This window comes from Hesperophylax consimilis, chromosome 19 (genome assembly GCF_061612785.1).
Source record: "Hesperophylax consimilis isolate HC1 chromosome 19, BYU_Hcon_1.0, whole genome shotgun sequence".
NCBI lineage: Eukaryota > Metazoa > Arthropoda > Insecta > Trichoptera > Limnephilidae > Hesperophylax > Hesperophylax consimilis.
This window is the reverse complement of record NC_142854.1, coordinates 30,763,236-30,790,890: the sequence shown is the minus strand read 5'-3', so window position 1 is coordinate 30,790,890 and position 27,655 is coordinate 30,763,236. Positions and strand designations below refer to the sequence as shown.

Here is a 27,655-nt window from a genome sequence, read left to right as displayed (position 1 = left end):
GTGCAAAACGACACAAGACTCAATGCCATGATAGGAATCTTCAAACAACATGATGCAACACCAGAAGACATAGCAGTGGCAAGAACACGCTTTCTTGTTGCTTTGTACGGGGGTGACATGAATAAGGAAACCTTGGAAGAAGTCCGCTACAAACGTTTCGCAAAGTCGACAACAAAAAGCAAATTCAATCTTGCCTCTTTGCCACCAACGAACGACGCTGCACAGTACCATGCATTTAGAACGTACCATGAAGTCCAAAAAAGGTATGGAATCCAAAAAAATCCAGAAACTGGGGCTGGAAACGTGACACCAACGGGCTTGTTCCAGTAAGAATGACAAAGAAACCAGCACCCTAGATTTATTAAAATTTATTTCATGCAATTGTAAAAAAGGATGCGGCGTTGCATGTAGCTGCACGAAAGCTGGATTGAAGTGTTCTATTGTATGTGGGTGCTGTAATGGTCAAACATGCTGAAATTCGCTAGAGGTTCACATCGATGTCGAGGACGAAGAAGAAGAGATTTTGTCAATGGAAGCCCAGAATCTCAGTATCACAGGCAATGAGTTAGATGATGACATTGGTGACGAAGACTGTTAATAAGTAACATAATTTATAGTAACATAATTCATAGTAATGTAACATAATTTCGAAATCTACCATCGCTGGTATATCTGTGGAGTAGACCTACTGGAGATACCACAATAAGAACATGCGCCATGTTCTACACCTCATGGTGGTGTGGAAATGAGTTTACAAAATTATTATAATTATGTAATGAATAACCCGAAAAAATTACAAAGTTGGGAATTTCATCATTTTTTAGAAAAATATTCACATTTCCGCCACTGTAACTCGTTACCTATTAGACTTACAAAAAAATACTATGAACAAAAAATGTAGGTAATTTAGTTGTCTTTAAGTTTGCCTTCAACAATTTGGTTGTAAAAACGACCACTTCACAATTATTTTGAAAAAAACAAATTTTGGCACCTTCAATCCAAGATGGCGGGTCGAGCTCGACCCTCCCAAGGTCGAAAACTTTTTTTTTTCCTTAGAGTCCCAATCTTAACAACATATATCAAAATCGCTACTACCTAACCTTTTGCAAGGTAAAACTCCCCACTGACTGGACTAATATATTTGCGAACGGAAACGCAAGCTGAGCCTCGAGTTATGAAAAGGCCACAAGCGGTGTTTCGCCCCTTTGCAGTTGCTTCGTTACGTTCCCATGATTCGAGGCTCGGCTCGCGTTTCTGTTCGCAAATGTATAAGTAGCATAACAGCTGGCGTGTTTTGGCAAAATATATTTCAGTTCCAAGTTCCTAAACATCGGAGAACAAAAAATGAAATTTGTAAATAGGTACTCTAAATTAACAACTTTCTATGGTTCTAAATTCCATAGATAAAACAGCTGGCACCATTTTTATCGGCAAATATGGCGGCCCTTGCTAAAGTCGCGAGATTTTCATCCCTTTTAATTAAAAAGCAGCCCGCTGCTCTCTTTAACGCCATCAGGCAAGGCTCCTGTAAGGAATATTAATTTATTTAAAAATATATTTGGTTTATCAAACGTTCGTATAGTTAATATTTTCAATATTCTTCGTTACGTCACACCGCTGACATTAGAATTAGACTGTCAAATAAACATCAGGACTTTTAAATTTAACAACTTGTTACCAGTGTATACATCCCTGTACCATAATTTTTTGAACATTGTAATCATTTACATGTATTAATTCTGAGCAAAGTTAAATTACATTATTTTATTGTTAATTTTTATACGAATTCAAAAATAGCACTTGAGAACAAACTGTTAACTTATGAATACCTATTTCTGAATATCTCTTATAGTTTGATTTATGAGAGAGAATTTGAAAACTTGTTGTACAAAAACAAAGCCATTGTTTTTAAAGTGCTGTTCCCTCTTTTATTCAAATAGTATAAAGCACATCTTTTTTATTATTATTTAGGTAAATATTTACCTACGACTACCGTTTTTACTACTACAAAAAATTGCCCCTTTAATAACGCCTGCTCGCGTCCCCTTTAGAGTTATATCCCAGTTTTCAAGTAGTTTGTGGGCTACGCTAGGTTTGTATAGACTGGTTTGTGATTTAAGTCTACCTAATCCAACCTAACCTAACATGTACGGAATATTTTCTCAATCGGTAGTCGTAGGTAAATAATTACCATTATTTAATGAGCAGGCAACATTCTGCTGATGCGCTCATATCTGATTTCACAATAACTTTAACAGTAATTGAGTTTTTTTAAATTGAAAATAAGTTAATCCCTTTTCTCTCCAAATAAGAATTTAAATGAGCTTTAAATATGTTTATATTAGTAGAATGGATGACATGTTGTGGAAGTTTGTTCCATGCTTTCAATACTCTATTTGCAAGGTTGTGTGTTTCAAGTGTTTCCTAGGATTAGATGCAAAAGGTCTTTTATTAATTTTTTTTGGGTGTCACCATTCACTACTGTCACAGGTGACATCTATATAATACAGATATATAAAAACACACGCGTATTTGGATGCAAAGTTGTGTCAAAATTTCAAAGCAATCGGTGAATAACATTCGGAGATTTAAGATTTTGAACAAATGAACATTTACATTTTGATATATACAGGGTGTATCGGCACGTACCCGACAAACTTTAACCAGCTATTCCTTAGCATATTTGGAGTAAAAAATCTTATGTGCACTTTGCTGTCCGGTAACGTTTTTTTTAATAAAAAATTTACTATTCATATTTTCACCACATGTCACCACTGTTTTATCCTTTGTCAAAGTTTGAAAACCCGTCTGGCAATATTTTATTCGAATTCCGTTGAATAATGTACGTGTGTACCTATATTGGCGCGCTTTTACAATCACAACGAAATGGCACGGCACCATTCGTCTCATTTTTAACTATTATTATTTAGTGTGTGCGAAAGAGCGAAGACGCTTTTCGACATACTTGCTTATAACAGCTGTTGAACACGAAAAGCAATGCCAATGACAGTGATAATTTTTTTGTTTTTAATTGAAAAAAAAAATGACAGTGACGGAGTGTGGATTTTTTTATTTATTTTTTGTTTTTAATGGAAAAAAAATGTTACCGGACAGCAAAGTGCCCATAACATTTTTTACTCCAAATGTGCTAAGGAATAGCTGGTTAAAATTTGTCGGGTTAGTGCCGATACACCCTGTATAGATAGTTAGTGTTAAAAAATTACCAAAATTGTAATTTTTTTGAATTTATAAAAATAAAAAATTAAACATTTGTAATTGATATGAAATGGAATATACCCATCACTGTTTGTGGCTAATTTTCAGATTGGAACAAGGATTGGAAACCTGGTCCATATCCCAAGACCGAGGAGGAGCGCCGCAAGGCAGCGGCCAAGTACGGCCTGCACCCTGATGCGTACGAAACCTACCCAGACGACGGCATGGGTTTCGGAGACTACCCCAAGATGCCCACGGTCTCGGGTGACCAACGCGACCCCTTCTACCCCTGGGACTATCCGGGACATAAGACCAACTTCAACGAGCCGGTATTTTTAAACTTTGACGCTGACTTTGGTGTTTTATTTTCAAAGACAAACATTTCCAGTGCACAAATAACCCGGCAATATTTTAATTCTCTCTACTAGACAAAATCTTGCTTGTACACTCGGATGATTCATCGAGTAATGAGGAATGTTGATAATATTATTTGATAAAGGATGGTTCTCAATCTAAAACAGTCTAATGAATTTTAAAAATTCCAATGTGCGAACAGTTTGTTTTCAAAATTTAATTCGTCATATAGTCATTCAAACTGATTGACCAGTCAATCGGGTAAAAGGAAACAAACCGAGAATGTTAGAAAATTTCTGTGATTTGTCAATAATTTAATCTGACAGTATACAGGCCAATCGCATTGTAATATCATCATTCAGTCCTGATAAATGAAATCTGCTTACGAATTACTAGTCCTTTTTACAATTGTAAAGTGCAAATTGCTGGCTGCGTAAAAAACTTAACTCAAAATCGCAAGCCGGATACAAACAAAAGTTCGGGCTTGTTTCCAAAATTAAATATTTTATCACAATATTTAATCAGACACTTTTACAAATGTGTTATAATTTCCCCACCTCACTCATTTTTGGTGTCGCTGCGCCTGGCGGTTAGTTTAAAAATGAACATTCAGTTCCTGCATAGAAAAGTCCCACAATGAACTGCTCTACAAACCTTTGCCTTGCTTTAGTGAACTTTACTTTCCTGTGCAGGGTCTGGTTATTGCCAACTGATATCATAGTTTATTTAAAGCATTCTCGAACCCTTATGGTCACGTGGTTTGCCTTCAACTCGCCAAAATAATAGCCAGATTTCATGGTAGCGCAAGTTTTTTATGAATTTCACTGAATCCAGCAAAACAAATACTGTTTACAATTAGTAAACGCCATTCTGATTGACGTGGGGAACTTTAACAAAAATCAACTCGTAAATTAAACTCGCGTAAAAATACCCCGCAGTCGTTGACATTTTGAAACATCGATGACGATGACCATAAATAAACCACTCGCTAACTTCGGGCTTTTTGCAGGAAACACATTGGTCCTAAAAAACCATAGATATGCCAGAGTTTCAAAAGACTTCAATAATTTAGGCACATTTATCATGTTGTACAAAACCGTTGTTAGATGCCAACTAGAGTATAACTCTACGTTATGGTCTCCCTTTTACAATATTCATTCCGATAACATTGAAAAGATTCAACATAAGTTCCTGAAGTATATAAACTATAAATTGCGTATTCCTGTAGAAAACATTGATTATAACTACTTACTACATAAATTGTCCCTATTAAAACTTTCAGAAAGAAGAATAAACACAGATTTAATAGTACTACATAAAATACTTCATTACAAAATTGACTGTCCTGAGTTACTCCAATTAATCAGCATCCACATACCCAAAAGATCTTGCCGAAATTTACTACCCTTTTATTTTTACAACACCAGAACACTGTCTTATCAAAATTCCCCAATTCCAAGACTTCACAGTCTCGGAAATAAATACTCTGATCTGGGAGATATATTTCATCTTAAAAATAATCAATATAAATATTGTTTATTTCAATTGACATCTATAATTTCCGCAATATATATATTTTTATTTTGAATATCTATTTATGTGAGACTTCTTATCATTTTTACTAATGTATCTTATTTTATTATATGCTTTTGTTGTAGGATTTAATATTTTTTCTTTTTTCGTTGTATTATGTTTCCTTTATTGTTTTAATTTTGTAGAATTTATAATAACTGTGATACTCTACTATTAAACTTTGTAGTGTGTAAAAGCCCATTAGGGCGTGTGATAATAATAAATAAATATATAGAAGTTTATTCCATAGATTTTCAGAGTTTTTCATTGGTGGATATAGTTAGCCAATCATATCCAGTTATTCATATTCATTTTACTTTCGGAATTATACCCCCCTGATGATGACAGTAGTTTGATTTTTCAAATTAAAAAAAAAGAACGTTCCTCTATTAAAATCATAGACAAAATTTTATTTAAATTCAGTTCAATTCATTCCTGCGTATGCTTGGGCTTGCAAAACTCGAAAAGTAGCCGATAGTTTTCGATGAAAATTTCAAAGTTTGTTCTTATTAGTGCCAGGAGTGTTTAGGAGATGTTTTAATAAGTCGGTAACGCCCGAGGAACACTTAGAGTACAGTATGAATATGGATACAGTAGTGAATTGTTGGATATAATAATAATATTGATATATTAACATTTATTCTCTTTCATGTTTCTACTATTAGATCAAGATATCGTGACAATTGTACTACGATTCTGTTATAAATAGATTACATACCATTGGTAACTCTTATGCTATGTTAGCTGATGTGACTAAGATTGTCAATAAGTAAAAGACATTTGTGCCGTTAAGCTATCGATTGTAAATCTGTATAAATAAAAATGTAAATGTTCGTTTGTTGAAAATCTTAAATCTCCGTAAACTGCCGGCCTCTGTGTTTCCTCCCTCCTACAACATGGGACTCTTCAAGACCCATGTTCACTCCTTCCTCTCCACAAAAAGACCCACCACACAGCATCCCCAAAGATGACATAGGCCCTGAGGGAAATTATTTTCTTCAGGGCATCCTGTGTGGAGTAAATATAAAAAAATAAAATAAAAAAAAAGTTATACACCGATTCCTTTGAAATTTTTACACAACTTTCCATTCAAATACGCATGTGTTTTTATATACCTATATTATATAGATGTCACCTGTGACAGGTAAAAACATGCTTTTTATAAAAAAAACAGCGCCATCTATTGGACATAAAACGTTGTTGTTTCTCCATCCACGGGGTATAGCTAGTTCTAAATAAATAAATACTATCTTTGCTTACGACCTACATACGGATTTACATGCTAAGCTCGATATTCCAACTAATCTGAGCTTAAAAGCATCTGATATACCGGGCGTTAGTGGAGAGAGCTGTAAGAAGTTAGTGAGGGAATATAACATTGTAGGTTGTAACTGAACCTTACCTTATTCTGAGTTATGAGCTTCCAAACATTACACTGTCAATTTCTGGTAACGTCTACAACAATTGCTAAATGTATGGTTAAACGTAATAAACAATTTGCCCTTATTTAAGAACCTGCATTACACATTTCCATGGGTTCTAATATGAATGTGGACCAGGGTTGCCAACAGTGGCGGTTCTTCCCTTAGGTCAATTGGTGTTTGACCCCCCAAAATTATAAGACAACAATAATAAATATAATAATCAATTATGTGCATCAAAACATTTAAAATGTAACGCGAAACAGCGGCGGCGGCGAGTGACTAGCAGTGACATCTGTTGTCTCTAATAGAAGCTTTCATTCACAAGTCCACACGATTCGCTGGGTCAATTTAAAGAATGTCCAATTTGGCATCTTCTGTCCCTACGCGCACCATAGAATAAACGAGATGGCACTATATTTTTCGTCGAAGTAAAAATTAGCTTCCGAAGAAAGTTTAGGGACGCTTAGGTCATGACCGTGGGGGAGACAACACGGTGAATATTATATGTTTTACAGAGATGGTGACATAAACAAATGTCGTTTTTTCATTTTACACGCTTGTAGTGTGTGGAACAATGGTTGTTTTTCAATTGCATAGTTCGGGAAAGGATTAGAATAATTATTTATGTTGTTATCGATTTAGAATGAAACAAAACAAAAAACGTAAAAAATCATTGTCAAATAGAATCAAACACTGATTTTATTTATTTTAATGTTGTGGACAACTACATTAAAACTTAATATCTTAAAAATAATTTGCCGTAAGTACATGGATTGTGTATTTATTTCCAATTTATTATATTAACATAATATTTATTTAGAGTCCGCGACTCTAAAACTCTATAACAAATTGATATAGTTAATAATATATGGGCATTTTTCACAATATCAAATAAAGATTAGTCACACATTTTTTTCAAATGACCTACCACGACTGAATCCCTAGAGCCGCCTCTGGTTGCCAATGCATGTTCTAAAATACCCACAAGAGTTAAAGAGATGTTCGAATTCCTCGCAGGATCCTTTACCTCCAAATTAGCATTTTTAATATAAATTAAATATATTTTTTTTAATGATACACTAATGTTTATAAGACATTAGTGTATCATTTTTTTATGTATAGCACAAAGAATAACAAATTTTTGATTATAATAATTTGTTATAAATTAAATAAAAATATCTATTTATACAGGGTGTATCGACACGTACCCGACAAACTTTAACCAGCTATTCCTTAGCATATTTGGAGTAAAAAATCTTATGTGCACTTTGCTGTCCGGTAACGTTTTTTTTTAATAAAAAATTTACTATTCATATTTTCACCACAAGTCACCACTGTTTTATCCTTTTTCAAAGTTTGAAATCCCATCTGGCAATATTTTATTAGAATTCCGTTGAATAATGCACGTGTGTACCTATATTGGCGCACTTTTACAATCACAACGAAATGGCACGGCACCATTCGTCTATTTTTTAACTATTATTATTTAGTGTGTGCGAAAGAGCGAAGACGCTCTTCGACAAACTTGCTTATAACAGCTGTTGAACACGAAAAGCAATGCCAATGACAGTGACGGAGTGTGGAAATTTTTAATTTTTTTGTTTTTAATTGAAAAAAAAAATGCTACCGGACAGCAAAGTGCCCATAACATTTTTTACTCCAAATGTGCTAAGGAATAGCTGGTTAACCACTCGGAACATTAGAACGTCAAAAGACGTAAATATGATAATAGCGGTCAAGATATTAGAACGTCTTTTCACGTAAACGCGCTAGATTTTACAAAAATCGATTTATTTCCATCACTAGTATACGGATTGCCATGATTTAAAAAACAGAGTATCGATAATGAATAACGCTACGCGTCTGTATTCAACAATATCTATGGAACGTAGAAGTGCATTATCTAAGCCGATTGAATCTGTCATCTTGTTCGTCCATAATTTATTGCGTTTCTAAATAATTTATTAAAAATATTTTAGTTTGGACGGTTAATATTTTGAGGTGACTAATAGTTTTTAATTATATTTCTTCAATATATAAAGTGTTATTTCTTGATGATACTCAGAAAAAAGTACATTTTTCACGGCTTTGAAATAATGGTTATCGATTCTTACATATTTTTGACGTTTTCATAAAATATATATTTAGAAACGCAAATATTTACTTATAACAACACAATGCAATAGTGGATTTCATAATCTTTCCAAAACATTTTTTAGAATGAGGCTACGTTTCCCAAGACGTGAGTTATGATGCTTTTAGCAAAAGTCGTAAATAACACAAAAATTATCACGTTTTGACAGTTTTCAAAGGAACACATAGTATATAAATGTCTTTGTCTGAGAGGTTAAAGTTTGTCGGGTTAGTGCCGATACACCCTGTATACAGAAAAGTATCTATGGCGGGTTACACAGTTTTATTCCAAGATTGATGAAATTTTGCACACTCTACCTTCAAAACAAGAGGAAATAGCACTAAATATAATTTAATTCCGAAAATCCAGCTAGTTATTAAATATTTTTTGTTTTTCAGATCCACGCTTTTGAAGAGACAATTAACGAGACCCGGTATGACGTGGGCCGTCGCCACTACTACCCCATGTGGCAGATGTGGACCATCTTCTTCACCGTCATGGCCTCCTTCATCGGGGCCTTCTACCTGCTGGAGGGGGAGGAACTGTACATGCACCCGCCCGTGCTGGCCAAGCAGTACCCCGGCCATCACTACAACTGCGCCTTCAAGGGGAAGAAGCCTGAGGATGCGCCCATCCACCACTAGATGGCATCACCAGTGTTGGGATGTTGCAGATGTTGGACTTTTGTAATATTACACAGTCACATGTTGCAATTTTGTAATTTCTCACAATAAAATGTTGAAGTATTGTAATGCCTTATGCGTTTGATAAGTTGCTACAAGAAACAACTTTGTGACTGCATTAGAAAGAAACTTTGTGATGTTACAAAGTTGCAACATTTTGGTGTGTACAATATTTAGTGTGCAACTGTTAACTTCATTGCAACAATTTACCACACAATATTACAATGTTGTAACATTTGCCAATTTATTCAACAACATACTGGGAAGTTGGAAGATTGAAACGCATCTAAAGATTTTAGAAAAAGTTCACTTTATTGTTGTAACTTTTTGAGATGGTTTATTTTTTATTTGCGAAGAATTTGCAAATATATATTAGAAAAATATGTAAATAAATTATGATACAATTAAAAATTGAAAAAAAAAAACATTCTGTTGTTTTTTTCTCTCAAATTTTCATTTTAATTATTTTTTTGTTTGTGAATACAGCATCAGAGTCCAGACTGTCCGGAGCCAGTGGTACTATGGCACTCTCAATTGGGGTGTGTTATGAGGCCGAAGGGAGAAGGGGAAGGTTAGGAAGTACCCGGCTATTCAGATTTGGTCACCAACCACGGCAAAAGCTTTCGAGCAACGTGTCGATTCTGAATAGTTGTTTTCACCACGGCAATACTGAGAGTATTAACCACTCTTTTAGATAAAATCATTTTCACTTTCTTTATTAGATAGTTCATAGGATTATTATTTATTAATAAAATACTAAATTACCTAATCTATAGTTTATAAATTTTATAATGTATTAAATACTGTTGTGATGCTTGTTCATTACAGACGCACAGATTTTCAACTTCTCGATGAGGTTAGGTTAGTTTTTTTCACTGAAGAGAAGATAATAAACAGATAGAAGTGACTTAATAGCGGGCATTTCGGTATGCTCGAAGTAAGGTCAATTTTATCTTATTTTAGGTGTAACGAAATTACGAAACTCTTTCTTGAACAAGAAGTCGAAAGGTTTAATTTATATTGGAGAGTGTTATGATCTGTCCATATCCTCAATTAATCAAGCATTCCCACGACGACAAATCATAGAGGATACACCACCACATCGATCACGCAGCAATATAGTGTAAAACATGGCTCGGTCACGTGCAAACAGAAGGATTACCTTATATGGTTATGGTATAATGCAAAAAGCATGCACATAAAATAAATGATTAACTGCGGACGAGGGAGAGAGACAAAACAGGAGGGAAAGGATAACTCATAGACACATAGAGCGGCAGACGGGGATTTGAGTTGTGAAAACCCGACACTTCAGTTCAGAGAGCCGTGGACTTGTTGTGGGAGGCGGGAGACGACCCAGGGATCACTCGCACATAGCGGCAAGGTCGAAAACTGATTTAAGGCCCGAACAAACCGCCGCGATCAAAGCGCGTCCGCGATCCCGTGCACGGTGGCGATCAGATGTTGTGTATGAACTTGTAGCAACGTGTTCACATCGAAGCGTTCTCTGATTGGCCGCGGCGTCCTGTGCAGCGTCTGGACGCGGCGATCAGTTGCTGCTTGCAGGATCTGCACGCTGCACGCAACGTAATTATCTCTGAGTTTGTGGTATTTCTCATGATGTCGAATACAAATACAGAGAGAATGATCAACGAAATTAGCAAGCATCGTTTACTTTATGACACTTCACATCCAAAATATAAAAATAATAGAAAGAAGTATCAAGTTTCGAAAGAAATAGGAGAATTATTGGGATTAAGTGGTAAGTTTTAGAAAAAATATATTTATTTTTATAGGACAGACATTTATATGAATTAATATTTTCACGAATTAACATCTTCTGTTTTCACCTAGCGATATTTGTTTATACTTGAGTAAATATCAATAATAATAATAATTCTTCTTCAGATTCGTCTCCAAACATGATTATGATTATTTAAATGGTTCCCGCTCCGAGCTATACCTACCACACAACCGACACGAACGTACGAGTGCCACGGACGCCAGCTGATCGCTAGTTGATCGCTAGTTTGGTGTGAACGGTTCTGCACGCACACAGGACGCTCACCGTGCACGCCATCGCAGACGCAAAATGATCGCGGCGGTTTGGTCTTGCCTTTACTCTAAACATAGGAAGATTCCACGCGCTAGAGACCCGATAAGGAGCCCAAACGTTCCACATCGGTTCGAAGCAGTAAGTGCTTTAAAATATGCAGAGATGTGCTTTATTTCAAATAAATCCATTTCAAATGGAAATGCAAAATGGGTATTTTCCATTTTGCATTTTAAATGCTTTTTTGCAACATTCTTCCTACTATCTCCACTCATCTTTTTTTCATAAGCCCCAAATATCAGTCGGTCCTCAACCTCGATATGAGAGATAATTTCCATTTGTCAAGTTGCTCCCTGGTAGGAGCCCTGGCAATTGAGTGATACCATTACAAAAAGTACTGATTCAAATACTGAACATGGGGCCATGACGCTGTAATATTAAATGTTAGATAGCAGTTTCTATGTTTTTACGTTGGCAACATTAGTCCCGCGCAAATTTTTTGTGGTTTCATAATCTGTAGTCGTGGTGTTTTTGGATTTACCATCATGTAATATGTTTGTTCTACATTGATGTCCATTATTAAATGACAAAATTGTTTAAAAATTCCATAATTATTTTAATTGTTTGACCCGAGAAACCACTTTGCATTTTCAATGCATTTTGAAAATAGGTATTTTGCATTTTCTAAAAACCATTTTGCATTTTCAAATGGAAAAGTTTTGACCCATTTCCATTTTGCATTTCAAATGGTTTTGGGTACCCATTTTGCACATCTCTGAAAATATGGTACTTTTAACAAACATAATGAAAAGGAGCCAGTAACTTCCAGCACACAACTGTTCAAACATGGCTAGCGTTTTATATATTATATATTCATATTAACAAGACATCAGTTTTCTTCCAAATCGGCCATAAATATAATAGACTTGGTATTTCTATATAAAATTCTAAATGATGCATTTGATGGTCCAAAATTGTCGGCTTTGATAAGCTTTCGGATTCCATTACGTAATACTAGGAGTCGGGATTTATTTCAGTGCAGAAATTCCGGGAATAACTACCATATGCAATCCTCACTGCCCAGAATACCTATGGAGGAAAATATTTATACCGAGTCAGTGGACATTTTAAATCAATCACTTTTAACAAATGCAAAAGATTTTTACCGGGGCAGTTTAGTTACGTACAATAAATAAATGTTTTTACCGTTTCCCGCAGTTTCTTCACAAAGCTTCACCGTAAATAATTTTTTTGAACCGATCAATAACACAGAAGTGGTAAGGAGTTGATAAAATCGTTCTCTATTGAAAACGTTGCCAGTGCATTTAATATTTCAGCTCCAACGGCATTTGCCAACACGTTTTAATGTTGAAAATCACCTCTCAGATTCTGATGTCGTCATTGGGCTGGTAAAATTATATGGAGAAGTTCGTTACTTCCGTAAAAACATGTGTGACGTTATTTACAGGAGATATGTAGCTGATTTTTTTTTGAAGCACAGTCCTCAGTTCGTTACGTACATTTGAATATTAAGGATTTGACAGCAAATTTGAAAGGAGAAAATTTTCTGTCAAATGACCAAGATTTTTTTATAAAATCACTCTGTATTCGACTATTAAAAACAAGAAACTCATTAACTACGTCTCCAGACCAAGCAAAATGCTGTATGCATGGCCTGTGACTGCTAGTATCGAGCTTGAGATCTGAGTTCCGTCGAGTAGTATTTCACGTCCGCGGTAGTATGCTGTAAGGAAGTAAGCGGAGTGGGCTGAAGAACTAGCAAGGAAAGGGCGAAAGCACCACTTGTAGGATCCGAGCCGGTCGTAGGAGTAGCAGCTTGCCACACAATATTACATATTGATAGGTAGGTCAAATCCCAGCACCGCAAAGAATGGGAGAGGGCACCTGGAATGAGATAAAAGGACCAGACCCTAGACGAACCAAGAAACTACTCGATATGGACAGAAACTCACTGAGGGAACTGGTAAGACTACTAACGGGACACTGCCATCTCAGGAGACACATGCAGATATTGGGAGTGGAAAACACCAATTGATGCAGGAAATGTGAAGAGGATGAAGAGACTCCAATTCACCTATGGTGCCAATGTCCTGCCCTGGTGGGAACTAGGCTCAGATACCTGGGGAGACATACAGTAGAATCAGAAGACATAGCCACATACCCAATGACAACCCTGGTGAACTTTATTAAAGGGACTGGGTTGTTGTTAAAGGAATGAGGTAAAATGGGAGATAGGACAATGGGCCTATGGCCTAAGTGTTCACGGGAACTACGTGTAAACCGTCTCCGCTTTAAAAAAAAAAAAAAAATAAGAATAGTAGTTGTCAGATAGTCAAGCGGATTACTGAGATTATACTGGATATGTAAATGAACAAGTATCACATTACTAAACTAAAATTAAATTAAAATAAGCTATGAAGTCTGCAATTTATAGATGCTGGTGAAATATTCTTCCTCCAAGTCGTATAAATCTGCCGCAATATCGTCGCGTAGAGACATCAGCTTCTGGTCGCATTCTTGCTGCTTGGTGCGAAACAACTTGGAGTTCTGTGTGATGGCCTCGTTGACAGACGGGAAGTCATTCAGGATAAGGTATTGCTTGATGTCGGATACTAGCTTCATGAGGGATTCTCCGGCTCTAACTGAAAGAGAGAAAAAAGTCATTGTTTTATTTATATATTTTTTTAATGTTAAGATCACACATGAAACAAAGTACATGATGTTTAGTGAATCTTTTTGAGTAGAGGAGGGAGTCTAAGAGACCCATGTTGTAGGAGGGAGGAAACACAGAAGTTGGCAAATCATTCCATACTGTTGAACATAAGAATTAGTCATAGAAACGACCCGTTCATATGTGGCGAATGTCAACCGTATTTGGCGTGTTTCCCGACTGTGCACGTGTGTCGAAGGGATCACGCCGGTTCCTCCAAGCATCTTCCATTGAAATACTGGTAGAACAAGGACAACATTACCCATCTGAAGTCTGCAATCCGTTTGAAAGACTGCAATTAGTGTGAATGTCTGCAATTCATTTGAGAGTCTGCAATCTGATTGAAAGTCTGCAATCCGTTTGAAAGTCTGCAATTCGTTCGAAAGTCTGCAGTCCGTTTGAAAATATGTAATCCCTTTGAAAGTCTGCAATTCATTTGAGAGTCTGCAATCCGTTTAAAAGTATGCAATCCGTTTGAAAGTCGGAAATTCGTTTGAAAGTCTGCAATCCGTTTGAAAGTCTGTAATCCCTTTAAAAGTCTGCAATTCATTTGAGAGTCTGCAATCCGTTTAAAAGTCTGCAATCCCTTTGAAAGTCGGCAATCTGTTAATCTATTAAATGGACCAACCTATTTGTGTAGAAATGGGTTTTTTCAGATATTTTGGGGCTCCATGCAAAAACAGGCTGCCAAACTCAACACTGGGGCACAAATGTTCACTAACTTCTGACAAGAGAGGAGAATACATACACCAGAACATCTATGGAATTAAACTCTGAATATAACAATAAAGTTGTCCTTAAATTATGTTAAAGTGTTGCTATATTGGTGTTTCAAAATAATCAAGCAATATATCGTTTTAAAAAGAAGTGGTAAATGAATGTATTCAAATAATTGGTTTTTCGTTGTCTTGAGTAAACAAGGTGCAATATATCTTTAAAGTTTACATTAAAAGTTTTGACAGAAGAAAACCACAGAAAAACATTAAAATAGACAGGTGATCTGAGATAAACGGACATAAAACTTGATTTTTGCCGTGAATAGTGAAATAAATAAAGTAACTCAAGATGGATCCTAAAAGTTTTATTGATAAAGCCACAGATGCAGTTCTAATTCTACAAAATTGCATTAATGACATTTCGACAAAACTAAACAAAGAACAAATTAATAAATTAACCCCGAAAACAATTACAATTTTGGGGTTAATAAGCGAAATGGCAGCAAAAATGGCCGATATTTCTGGAGAAAATAGAATACTTAAGGAAATTACGGGTAACAATAAGCAATACCAAAATTTGGGGAAAAAAATTATTATCACTCCGAAAGAAGAGCAGACCACGGAGAAAACCGAAGAGGATATTAAAAAACAAATTGATCCAATTGAAACAGGAGTGATGGGAATAAAAAATGCAAAGGATGGTAAAATAATTGTTACATGTAGAAATAGTCAGCATATTGAAAAACTACAGGAAGACATAAAAATAAAGTTCTGTGAAAAATATACAACGAAGATCCCAAATAAAAGATTCCCATCAATAAAAGTCGTTGGAGTAACACATAAAATGGATGAAAAAGAAATCGTTCAGAACATAAAAATTCAGAACGAGTTTCCAGAAGAACCACAAAAAATGGAAGTAACTATAATAAAAAACAAGAAATTAAAAACAGGAGAAGAATATATAATATATTTGGAAGTAGATACACAAACACATGGAATAATGTTGCAAATGCAAAAAATAAATATTGGATGGGAAAGGGTCAGAGTATTTGATGCATTTGACATTAAGCGCTGCTATAAATGCTACGGGTTCAACCATAAAGGGAGCGAATGTAAAAAAGACTCCTTTGTATGCCCTAAATGTACAGGTGGTCATAAAAGTGAAGAATGCAAGGCTATTAGAGGAACAGAAAAGTGTAATAATTGTATTAATACTAAAAACAAGTTGAAGATAAACCTAGACTCAAATCATCCAGCGTGGAGCTTCGAATGTCCAGTATACAAAAGGAAATTGGAATTGGAGAAGAAAAAGGTAAATTTTTTATAAAAAGCAACCAACTGCAAGGAATTATATACTTAAATATTCAGAGTCTGATAGCGAACAATGAAGAAATCCAGATTTTGATTGAACGAAATGATCCTGCACTTGTAATGTTAAGCGAGACTCACATAACATGCGATATTGAAGACAGCGAAGTTACTTTTCAAGGATATTCAACAATACGCTGTGATTCCTACAGTAGACACACAGGGGGAGCAATAATAATTATCAAAAAAGACATAATATTTGAAGTTATTTCTAACACAAAATACGAAAAGAACTGCTGGATACTAGCGATCAGGATAACTTCTGGATATAAGAAAGGAGTATACGGAGTAATTTACCATTCTCCAAATGCAAGTACAAAAGACTTTTTATCATTTATAGAGAACTGGTGCACCCAAAACCTAGAAGAGGAAGAAGATAATATCCTAACTGGTGACTTTAATATAAATTTCAAAAATTTGAATGATACATATACTAAAAGACTTAAAAAAATTATCCAAGCATCGGGAATGAAACAACTTGTTAAAAGTGAGACACGAATAACGGATAAATCCAGGACGTTAATTGACCTTGTCATATCCAACAGATTAGATTTGAATGTAAAAGTTCTAGATGAGCCAAAAATAACCGACCATAACCTTATCCACATTACAGATAACACAAAAAGAAATAATACGAAAACCAGCAAAGTAATAAAATACAGAAATTATAAAAAATATAACAGTGAAAGGTTAATTGAACTTCTGGGTGATATGAATGAACTTCATCAAATGGAATTTAATGAAAAGGCTAAATCATTAATAAATAACCTTCAAGAAGTAATCGACCAGTTAATACCAATCCAAACTACTAAAATAAGAGGAACAAATAAATGGTATAACATAGAACTACAATCAATACAATATGAAAGAGATAGACTGTACAAAATTGCAAAAATCTCAAGAAACTCACAAGACTGGAAAGCATTCAAAAATGCAAGAAATAAATACTCAAAACAACTGAAAGTTTGTAAGAACGATTACTTCAAAAATAAAATTATCTGTGAAAAAGGAGACACTAAAAAAATGTGGAAAACCATAAAAGGATTAATGCAAACTGAAGATAAAGGGATGAAACATGACATTGAATTTCCACATCAGATACAGGGTAGCATACAGAACTGCTTCAACAAATATTTTGTAAACAGCATAACGGAATTACATCAGAGTATACCAATACTGAAGGAAGACAACCGCGTGAGAAATGTTCCCCTAAACCGAGAAAAACTTGTGTTTAAAGAGATTGATGAAACATATCTTTTACAGATTCTAAACAGCACCAAATCAAAAGAGAGTCCAGATGGAATAAGCTTTACAGTTTTAAGGGATGCAATGCCAGTGATAGGACCTCATCTACTGAACATAATAAATGAATCGTTAAGAAGTGGAAAATTTCCAAACACATGGAAAACATCTATTGTGATCCCGATTCCGAAAGTTGTTAATACCAGAAAATGCGAAGAATTTAGACCTATAAATATGTTGCCAAAATACGAACAGGTACTAGAAATTGTAATAAAGAAACAACTCGTTGAGTATTTGGAAAAACATCATATATTATGTGACGAACAATCAGGATTCCGTAATAATAACTCTTGTGAAGCTGCAATAAACATTGTGATTAATACATGGAAGAAAGAAACAGATAATAAAAAAATCACCATTGCAACATTTTTAGATTTTAAAAGAGCATTTGAAACGATAGAAAGGAAAAAACTTTTGGAAAAATTAGAAGATATAGGTCTTTCTGAAGTAGCTCTAAATCTTTTCAAAGAATATCTCCATGAAAGAAAACAGGTAACAAAAGTGGAAAGCTCAGAATCAGAACCGATAGAAAACAATCTCGGTGTTCCACAAGGGTCGGTATTAGGCCCAATTCTATTCATTATTTACATTAATGATATAATTAAAACCATAAAACATTGCAAAATTAGATTATTTGCAGACGATACATTAATCTATATTTCATGTGAAGAATACATAGATGCAATCAATAAATTAAATGAAGACCTACAAAATATAGCGAAATGGCTGAAATTAAACAAATTAAAACTGAATGTCAACAAAACAAAATATATGGAAATAGGCAACAAAACACATAACACAGAGTTAAAATTGACAATTAATGGCGAAAAAATTGAAAAAGTAAATGAAATTAAGTACCTGGGTGTGATACTAGATTCAAAACTAACTTTCGCAGCAAATTTTGAATATGTGCTAAAAAAGGTATCTAAAAAAGTCAATTTTCTTAGAAGATTAAGAAATAAACTAAATGGAAACACTACAGAGCTGATTTATAAAACTATAGTTGCTCCACATTTAGATTATTGCTCTACTGTGTTGTATTTGGCCAATGAAGGAAACTTGAACAAGCTAGATGTTATACAGAATAGAGCTATGAGATGTATACTAGGAAAAGGAAAATACGCAAGCATAGATCAAATGAGAGAACAGCTAAATTGGATTTCTATAAAAAAGAGACTATTATTTAATGTGTTAATTTTTGTACATAAAATCATGAACAACCAAATGCCAAAATATTTTAAGGATGAAATTGTTTTTAATAGAGATGTTCATAATTACGAAACCAGAAATGTAAATAGGATTAGATTGCCACATATGAAAAAAACAAAATCACAGAACTGCCTAATGTACAAAGGACTAAAAATGTATGATGAAATGCATGAAAGTCTGAAGAATGAAGGAAGAATGAATGTATTTAAAAAGAAATGTTATATTTATTGTAAAAATATGTAAAATTACAAAATGAAATATGATCTTGTTTATATTAGTTTATATTCAAATGTATAAACTAACTCAATAAATAATAAAAAAAAAAAAAAAGAAGAATAAGACATTTAGTTTGCCTAACATCTATTGCTAGGCAAATCCAATCCCCAAGTTACTTAGTTATAGACAGTGCAGTTTTGAAGGGCTATTAAAAAAAAATGGCGTAACTTACAGAAATGGGGTTTATTTTATTTTATTCGGTACATCATGCCGTTTTATGCATCAACTCCTGAAGATGACATCAGAAAGTTGATGGTCCCCAGTAGCGATACATTGATGAAGGAGATTTCTAAAGTTTTCGGCTGCATTTTGCGCCATCTCGACGGGTATAGAGGCGATTTCCTCCCGAATCCGTTTCGTCACGGTTCGTCTATTCTCCTCAAAAGGCCCAATCACCCCAAATGTGTAAATCGCTCACCACACGGTCACTTTTAGGGAATGAACAGGACTCTCAGAAGTTTCCTTGGGGTATTTTAGCCCAATACCGAAAATTTTAAGATATGCGCGGACGACAAAGCCCCGATTTAGTCCGGGCAAAGCCATGGTGACGACCCTCCCAACATAATGAGACGCCTCCCAAGTTCCTCCCCCACCCGCGGGATGCACAGTCCCTTCAAAACTACACTGTCTGTTTAGCTGCAACCTGTGGACAACTGATAAATCAATATTGCTTACCGATGTTAGCAGCTCTGACTTGCATTTCAAAAGTATCCTGCTCTATCTGCGTCATCCTATTGAGTTGGGATTCATTCTCTCCTTTGGCCAGCTTTATTATTTCTGTGAATTAAAATAAAACAATTATTTAAAAACTAAACAGAAAGCAATTCATAAAAAATACTAAAACTCAAAACTAACTTAGAAATTGTACTAAAAAAATTACAAATTAGACTTTCAAAACAAGGAAATTGGTCTACAACACCACTGTAGCATCCCACCTGCATTACTGCAAAAGTTTCATTTTTCTAAGCAATAAAACACAAATTCAGAACAGAGGTATGAGGTCTATATTGCGCTGTAGCAGATATACGAGGATAAAAACGAAGTAACGCCAACTCAATTTTCTACGCGTGTGGCAGCGTTTAGTCTATAATACCCTAGTATTTTTCATAAAAGTTAACAATAATATTCAATGCCCAGAGTTGCTAAACAAGATTCCATTCAATGTACCTGCGCATTCAACACGCTCTTGTGTCCTGTTCAGGGTGGATCAATGCAAAATGAACTCTAAGCAGAATTCTTGCCTGAACAGACTAGGCAATAATTACAATAGCGTATTATCTAAGGTTGATATTTTCAGTTGCGAACTTACCAAATACAAGAGGTCCATAAAAGAATATTTCTCTGATGGTTTGTGAATAATGTTTATATCTCTATTATGATTTGATTTATATCTACAACCTCTCTCCATGGCTATAAATGTATTGTTTTGTAAAATTTTAATTTTATATAATCTTTTGTTTTGTATAAATTTTTTAATTCATATTCCTTTCTCAGAAATTTAAATTTTGCTGTCTCGGTTAAAGTCACAAGGAGGAAATCCATAATTGGTTTTATTTTACTAAATAACACTTATGTACAAACTGATTAAATGTAAACTGTCGATTTCCCAAAAATGAATAAATAAATAAAAAACAAAATGTTACCATGTTTAAAAGTGTTAGTATTAATAGTACAGTCCATGGTTATCCTACGAGAAGCTGCAATGATTTTAGGCTTCCTAAGACAAATTTATCGGCAACACAAAACAATATTTATTACAAAGGTTTTAAAATGTTAAACGAACTCTCTTTAAATGTTATCCTTCCCCGTAGCGTGCTAAAAACAGTTTCGTTGTGCCGCCCGAATATATACGATAAAACCCTAAATATAAGTACGTAGGTAATAGAATATTATTATATACAGGGTGTATCGGCACCTACCCAACAAACTTTAACCAGCTATTCCTTAGCACATTTGGAGTAAAAAATGTTATGGGCACTTTGCTGTCCGGTAGCCTTTTTTTTTCAATTAAAAACAAAAAAAATTAAAATTTCCACACTACATCACTGTCATTGGCATTGCTTTTCATGTTCAACAGCTGTTATAAGCAAGTATGTCGAAAAGCGTCTTCGCTCTTTCGCACACACTAAATAATAATAGTTAAAAATGAGACGAATGGTGCCGTGCCATTTCGTTGTGATTGTAAAAGCGCGCCAATATAGGTACACACGTACATTATTCAACGGAATTCGAATAAAATATTGCCAGACGGGTTTTCAAACTTTGACAAAGGATAAAACAGTGGTGACATGTGGTGAAAATATGAATAATAAATTTTTTATTAAAAAAAACGTTACCGGACAGCAAAGTGCACATAAGATTTTTTACTGCAAATATGCTAAGGAATAGCTGGTTAAAGTTTGTCGGGTACATGCCGATACACCCTGTATAGTAGTTTTATAATAGATGTGCACTAGATATAAAATGTATCATCTCTTCTTGCTTCAGACACAATAGTTGCTGCACTTTTAATAGGCACAGATTATAGAAATTACACTTCTTTTCAACTCAATTAGTACAATGGACAACGATTTACATCGGGATCAGTGGCAGCTCTTCTATGGAGGTCATTTGGGCAATGACCTCCCAAAATACGCTGTAATAGTATTAATATAAAAAAAGGATTAAACAAACTACCTGATTATTAATTTAGTTTAAATATTCGTACAGTAATAGCGGGTTCCAGTGTCATCTAGCGTCCAAATGAGAAGTTACTGTATATACCTACTGTGGGTCACTTTGAATTTTGTCCCCAAGCTATCTCCTTTCTTTCTCTTTGCTATACAGACAAAGGAGGTAAACACTATCATGTCTGACGTATGGGTAGTATTATACAAAATTTATTTTAAAGTTGTTTTCGGACATGACCACAGTGAGATAGAGATATCTACGACTTAAGATAATTAAGGTATTAGAGGGAGATGTTAAAAAATGTCAGTCGAAAGTTTTTTGTGTGATGAACTTGAATACTAGTTACGCGAAATCAGGTTTATCATTGTTGATGTAATTTTTATGGAATAATTTAAAATGCCCATAGACATATGAATATTAGTAGACCTGCCCTAAGTGATTAAAAGCGTTTTATTCCCCACTCCCCATACCGGTTCCATTGGAGCCGGCTGGGCTCGCGTATGGCTTCCCGTGAATCTTGAGAATGTGACGTCATCATTCTTGTTCGAACTAACGTCGAGCTATGGTCGAGGCATTTTACTGTAATAACACGGCAAAATGGTGGCTTAGCTATGAAAACTTGTAAAAATAGATGTGAAAAAGAGAATAAACCCAATTGGTGTATTACATTCCATATGTAAGCATTATTTTAAGCGTAATTACATCGTATAATATGGATCAGTTTGTAGAAACATATACTATCACATCGAGATATATCTGTACGCATAGTTGGTTACTGGGAACTAAATTATGAACACTTATAAAAGTGAAAACTTAGAAAATAGAAGAAATTTTTTTTTGCCGAATTTGGACTTCGCAAATTTGTTCATAACGTGGCGAGTAATTTGCGCTCCCATGTAAAAATGTCTATTCATTCAAAAGCAGATTTTAGTTTTAAGAACTAAATAGTGATATTATAATGCGAGATGCCTATATACTGTCAGATTGATTTATTGACGAATCACAGTCAGCTTTACCCCCTTCGTTCTTCAACAGTTGATTTTACCCCTCACCTTTAATTTCTAGTCTATATATTCATATGTCTGTGAAAATGCCCTATTCTGTGGATATTTTATAGAAAGAAATCGCAAACAATTCATCGAATAATGACAAACATATTCAAGAGAGATAAATAGTAAGGGGTTAAAAACAAAAGTTATAATTTTTTTCAGTGATTTTGCGGGTGCTATAAAATGAACATATAGAAACTTTTGCTTTCATTGTTTACTTTATAAGTCTACTGATCAACAATGGACTGAGTTTGGAGTTAGTGATTAAAAACCTTTAATAGGAAACTATCTTTCAAAAGAGAAAAAAAACATTATTTAGTTATATGTGTAAATTATCTTAAATTAGACTACCGGCTTCAGAATAAGTGGGTACCGGCAAATTAATTACATACATTGGCGCTTTTATAATATTCAGTATGCATTATTTTTTTTAATTTTTTTTTATTGGTTTTCAAGCTACAATCCCTTTAAACTGCAATAAAGCAGTTTGTCAACAGGATGTTAATGATCAATTACATACATACACACATACTATTATTACTATAACTATACAATTAACACACCTAAATTAATATAAACTATCTCCATTTAGTAACCATTTTTTCAGCATATATCTCAATCTATTTGTAGATTCGCAATTTTTTATATTAATAGGTAACATGTTAAGCATTTTTGGCACGTTAAATTCTAGGGTTCGCCGTCCGTATTTATTATTATATTTTGGAACAAGCATTCCTTCATTCTTTGTAAACCTTGTATTATATTCACGTTCCACTTTCCTTTTATAATCAGACTCAGATATATGTTGAATCAATATTTTGTACCAAAATAAGGCCGGCACCGGTAATATTGTTAAATTCCGATACAACAATGATATGTTTCTCTCTGTGAAAAAATATGTTTTTGAGCTAATAACTTAAACATAGAATTTTGTACTGATTGCAGGTGGTTTCAATTAGTTTTACTAGAGTGACCCCAAGTAGTTAAACCATAACGTAAAGTTGATTCTGCGAGTGATAGGTAAATAATTTTTAAAATATTCACCGGAACGAAACATTTCAGTTTGTAAATCCTACCCACTATCGCTCTCAGCCGCTTGCAAGTTTTGTTTATTTGTGTATCCCATTTGAAATGACAATCAACAGTCACCCCCAAATAAACGTAAATATGTATTAACATTTCAGTAAACTGAACTAAGGACAAATGGAAAATATCGGCGTTTGAAAATATATTATTGTATTTTGTGCATGTCCTTCTGAAAAATGATTGTTGTGAGTTGTGTTGTTATATTTTACAATGTTCAAAATTTTCCTTATAAAACTATCCCTTCGCTGCCATTTTGGACTTTTTTTGTAAGGAGTGACACTAGCGAGTTTCGTTTCAATCTAAAAACGCATAAATTACTTACTTTACCTATGCTAAGAACGTAATTTTAATGTAAATAGTAATAATTATTCTTGCAGAAATAGAAGGATTTGTGCTTGCCATTCAGGATAGAGTCATTAATACTAAAAATTATAGAAAGCATATAATCAAAGATACAAATAAAATAGATGATTTGTGTAGAAAATGTTTAGCTTTTCCGGAAACTATAGAACATATTATATCGGGATGTTCTATATTAGCACCGTCCGAGTATACATTTAGGCACAATCAAGTTTTAAAAATAATTCACCAAAATTTGGTAATTAAACATAACTTGATTGACTGCCGTAATGTAGTACCATATTATGAATACGAACCAAATTCATTTTTAGAAAACGAATTTTATAAAATATATTACGATAAAACTATACTAACAGACCGAACGATTAGTCATAATAGACCCGATATAGTTTTACATGACAAAATTAAAAAAATAACTTATATCATTGATGTCGCTATTCCAAATACCTGTAACATTAAAAAATCTGTTAATGAAAAAATAAGAAAATACACAGATTTAGGAAACGAAATAAAAAGAATTTGGCATTCTCAGACTATAAAAATATTACCATTCGTTATTTCGGCTACTGGCATTATACCTAGCTCTCTCATTCAAAATTTAGGCGTATTAGATCTATCAAAAAAATTATATATAAAGATGCAAAAGTCGGTCATTTTGAATACATGTAGGATAACGAAAGATTTTTTAAATATTTATGTTGAGGGATCAGTAGGATTTATAGGCCCTGTTAGGAGTTCTACCGAGCCGAACCCTCTGATATGAAAATATCTGGAGACGGTGAATTTTTTTTTCCATTTGATATCTGGTGAGTTGACGTGTTGTTGTTCTTGTATTGTTTTGTATTTATTTTACTTATATAATGCACTTGCATAGTGTTGATTGACTAGCTGATCATTTGTGGAAAAGTGAGTGGAAGGGTTTAGTTTTTCTATGGGGAAGATTTAACCCGGACAACAAAATCGGAAGCATAAAAAATAAATTGTTGAAACAAAGTGTAATTTCCATAATCTGTGCCTAAAAGTGCGGCGGTTCGGAAAATAATTACTACTTTGTTTAATTTAACATAGTCCCAACTGTTTGGAGCTAGTGGGATTACGGCATTCCCAGTTGGGGTATGTTTTGAGGCTGAAGGGAGGGGACAAGGAAAGGAAACGATGGGTAAGAAATACCCGGGTTTTCAGATATGTTTACTAAGCACGGTTAAAGCCATTCCATGCAAAGTTGTGTTAATAAATCACATTAATATCATTACCAGTAAAGCAATGAAAATTTTAAGCTTCATTCTAAGAATATTTAAGGATTTCAAAAACATCCTTACTTTCAAAATACTGATACAACTCTAGTTAGAAGCCATTTAGAATAACTCTCCTCTATATGAAACCCGTCCTACAACAGCCATATAAATTCCATTGAGAGGATCCAACGAAAATTTCTCCGATCAATTAATTTTAAATTAGGAATTCCTGCAGAAGACATTAATTATGAGTTTCTATTACAAACATTGCGACTCGTATCGTTAAAAGATAGACGAATACTTGATGATATAATTTTTTTTATTTAAAATAAACAGTAACTGGTTTGACTCCCCTGAAATAGTTTCGCTAATAAATTATTATGTACCTAGTAGACCAACTCGATTCATATCGCAATATTATTGTAACAATACTGCCACTAAGCAGAACAAAATTATTTAATATATCGATTAGGAAATGAATACTTTGATATTAATGATGAAGGAAGTCTGTTATCATATAAAAATGAATAATATTTTTTTTTTATGTATGGAGGAATCAAAAGATAAGTAATTAAGCATACATTATCGTTACTTTAATAATCGATAATCATTTATGTTTGACATAGTAGACAAATAATTCTTCCAAGTCATTATTAACAATTTTTTTCTTAATTTTTGTACTTGTATTCCTAATTAACTTAACTTTATATTTAACCTTACACTCTATACCGTAAATTATACTTTACACTTAACTTTATATTTAACCTTATACCGTATACTATTATACTTTAAACTTTATGCCTTATACTTTGTACCTTGTAATTTTATATTTATATGTTAATGGCACATGTTATGCCGTTTGTATTTAAAAAAATAAATATTTGTTTACCCTCGAAGTTTTCCAGCATACTTTTGACATCGTCTTTTAACCGCGCTGTGTACGATTTGAGCAGGGCTTCTTTCGACTGGGGCAGACTTCTTTGCATTTTGATGATTATTTCAACAACACCTCCTGCTCAACTTAAGACGGGGAAGTGATGACAAACAGGATTTAATTGTATTTCTAATATGGACTGAAAATTGTGGATCGATTTGAATAAAAACCACGATCGCAGTGACAACCGGCGAACAACAAGGACCAAACCATAGATTGCACAAAACTGCATAAAACTGACACCTGACAGAAAATTAATTTCATAGATTTTTACCCTTTGATGTTCATAGATTGAATGTAAAAGACGAGAACTTATATTTTTATTTTTAGTACTTACTTACTTTTACTTTATCGAATTATTATTATGCTTCTAAAGAAATTCTCAAATGATTAGGGTTGCCAATCCGTGAGGAAGTCCTCATTTTGCGGGGAATTTCTAAGATTTTTAATGAATTTTTATTTTCGGGGATAATTAAACTGTTTTTTTTTTAATTTATTTCAATACCGCAGTCCCAACTCTCTGGAGTCAGTGAGACTATGGCATTCCCAAATTTGGGTATGTTGGGAGGCTGAAAGTAGTGGGTGGGGAAAGGAAATCGGGAAGAGGAAGGTGGGGAAGTATCTGGCTATTCAGATCTGGTCGCCAAACACGGCAAAAGCCATTTTAACCAACGTTTCAATTCCAAATGGTGGTCTTACGCCCAGACGATACTGAGATTATTTTTCACTTTGGAACGTGCCGCAAATATACTACATATTACTTTTAATGAGTAATTATGTGAAATAACACAAATTAATGATTATTTTTTTGGTAAACTAATGTTTAAGACAAGATTTTTTATGCATAGCACAAAGGGTAACGATTATTTCATAAGCAATAATTATAAGCCTGAAACACTCATCTACATTGAAAAATCTCCTGATAAAAGATGCATGACGCCAACGGGACTTGAACCCTTTGTGCTATGCATAAAAAATCTTGTTCATTCAAAAATTATTGCTTGTTACCTTTTTTCACCTGAAACAACCAACTTTATTTTATATGAGAAAGGCATTGTATTGGCATTTTCAATGTGGATGAGTGTTTCAGGCTAAAAATTATTGCTTATAAAATAATTGTTACAAATTAATGATATGAAAAATTTACTTACGCACGCTGCGATTTGAACTGGAGATGAAATTGAAGATTGAAAATTGAAATTTCGGAGGTGTAATTAATATTTTTTTTTTATTTGGTACAATATTTTTTTTACATTTCAAAGTTTTCCAGTAATGTTGGCCTC

General features: G+C 34.0%; 2 protein-coding genes across 2 annotated transcripts; one reads left to right on the top strand and one right to left on the bottom strand.

The window, feature by feature from the left end:
* The first annotated feature begins 1,407 nt into the window (after positions 1-1,407).
* On the top strand, positions 1,408-10,893 carry ND-ASHI (NADH:ubiquinone oxidoreductase subunit ASHI). The gene is made up of 3 exons (XM_089642864.1): positions 1,408-1,527; positions 3,325-3,545; positions 9,099-10,893. The coding sequence occupies exons 1-3, from the start codon at positions 1,437-1,439 to the stop codon at positions 9,342-9,344; spliced, it is 558 nt and encodes a 185-aa protein (XP_089498990.1). The 5' UTR covers positions 1,408-1,436; the 3' UTR covers positions 9,345-10,893.
* A 2,464-nt stretch (positions 10,894-13,357) lies between these two features.
* On the bottom strand, positions 13,358-26,639 carry MED22 (Mediator complex subunit 22). Its single transcript, XM_089642865.1, has 3 exons — positions 26,328-26,639; positions 19,714-19,815; positions 13,358-14,099 (listed from the first exon to the last, which is right to left on the bottom strand). Exons 1-3 carry the CDS (start codon positions 26,422-26,424, stop codon positions 13,870-13,872), a joined length of 429 nt encoding a protein of 142 aa, XP_089498991.1. The 5' UTR covers positions 26,425-26,639; the 3' UTR covers positions 13,358-13,869.
* Positions 26,640-27,655: the final 1,016 nt, after the last annotated feature.

Excerpts from the sequence above, each read along its gene's own strand:
- ND-ASHI (XM_089642864.1), top strand. The coding sequence starts at position 1,437 with ATGGCGGCCCTTGCTAAAGTCGCGAGATTTTCATCCCTTTTAATTAAA. Across the intron at positions 1,528-3,324 it reads CGCCATCAGGCAAGGCTCCT|ATTGGAACAAGGATTGGAAA; the intron begins GTAAGGAATATT and ends GCTAATTTTCAG. Across the intron at positions 3,546-9,098 it reads AGACCAACTTCAACGAGCCG|ATCCACGCTTTTGAAGAGAC; the intron begins GTATTTTTAAAC and ends TTTGTTTTTCAG.
- MED22 (XM_089642865.1), bottom strand. The coding sequence starts at position 26,424 with ATGCAAAGAAGTCTGCCCCAGTCGAAAGAAGCCCTGCTCAAATCGTAC. Across the intron at positions 19,816-26,327 it reads TATGCTGGAAAACTTCGAGG|AAATAATAAAGCTGGCCAAA; the intron begins GTAAACAAATAT and ends TTTAATTCACAG. Across the intron at positions 14,100-19,713 it reads AGTCAGAGCTGCTAACATCG|TTAGAGCCGGAGAATCCCTC; the intron begins GTAAGCAATATT and ends TCTCTCTTTCAG.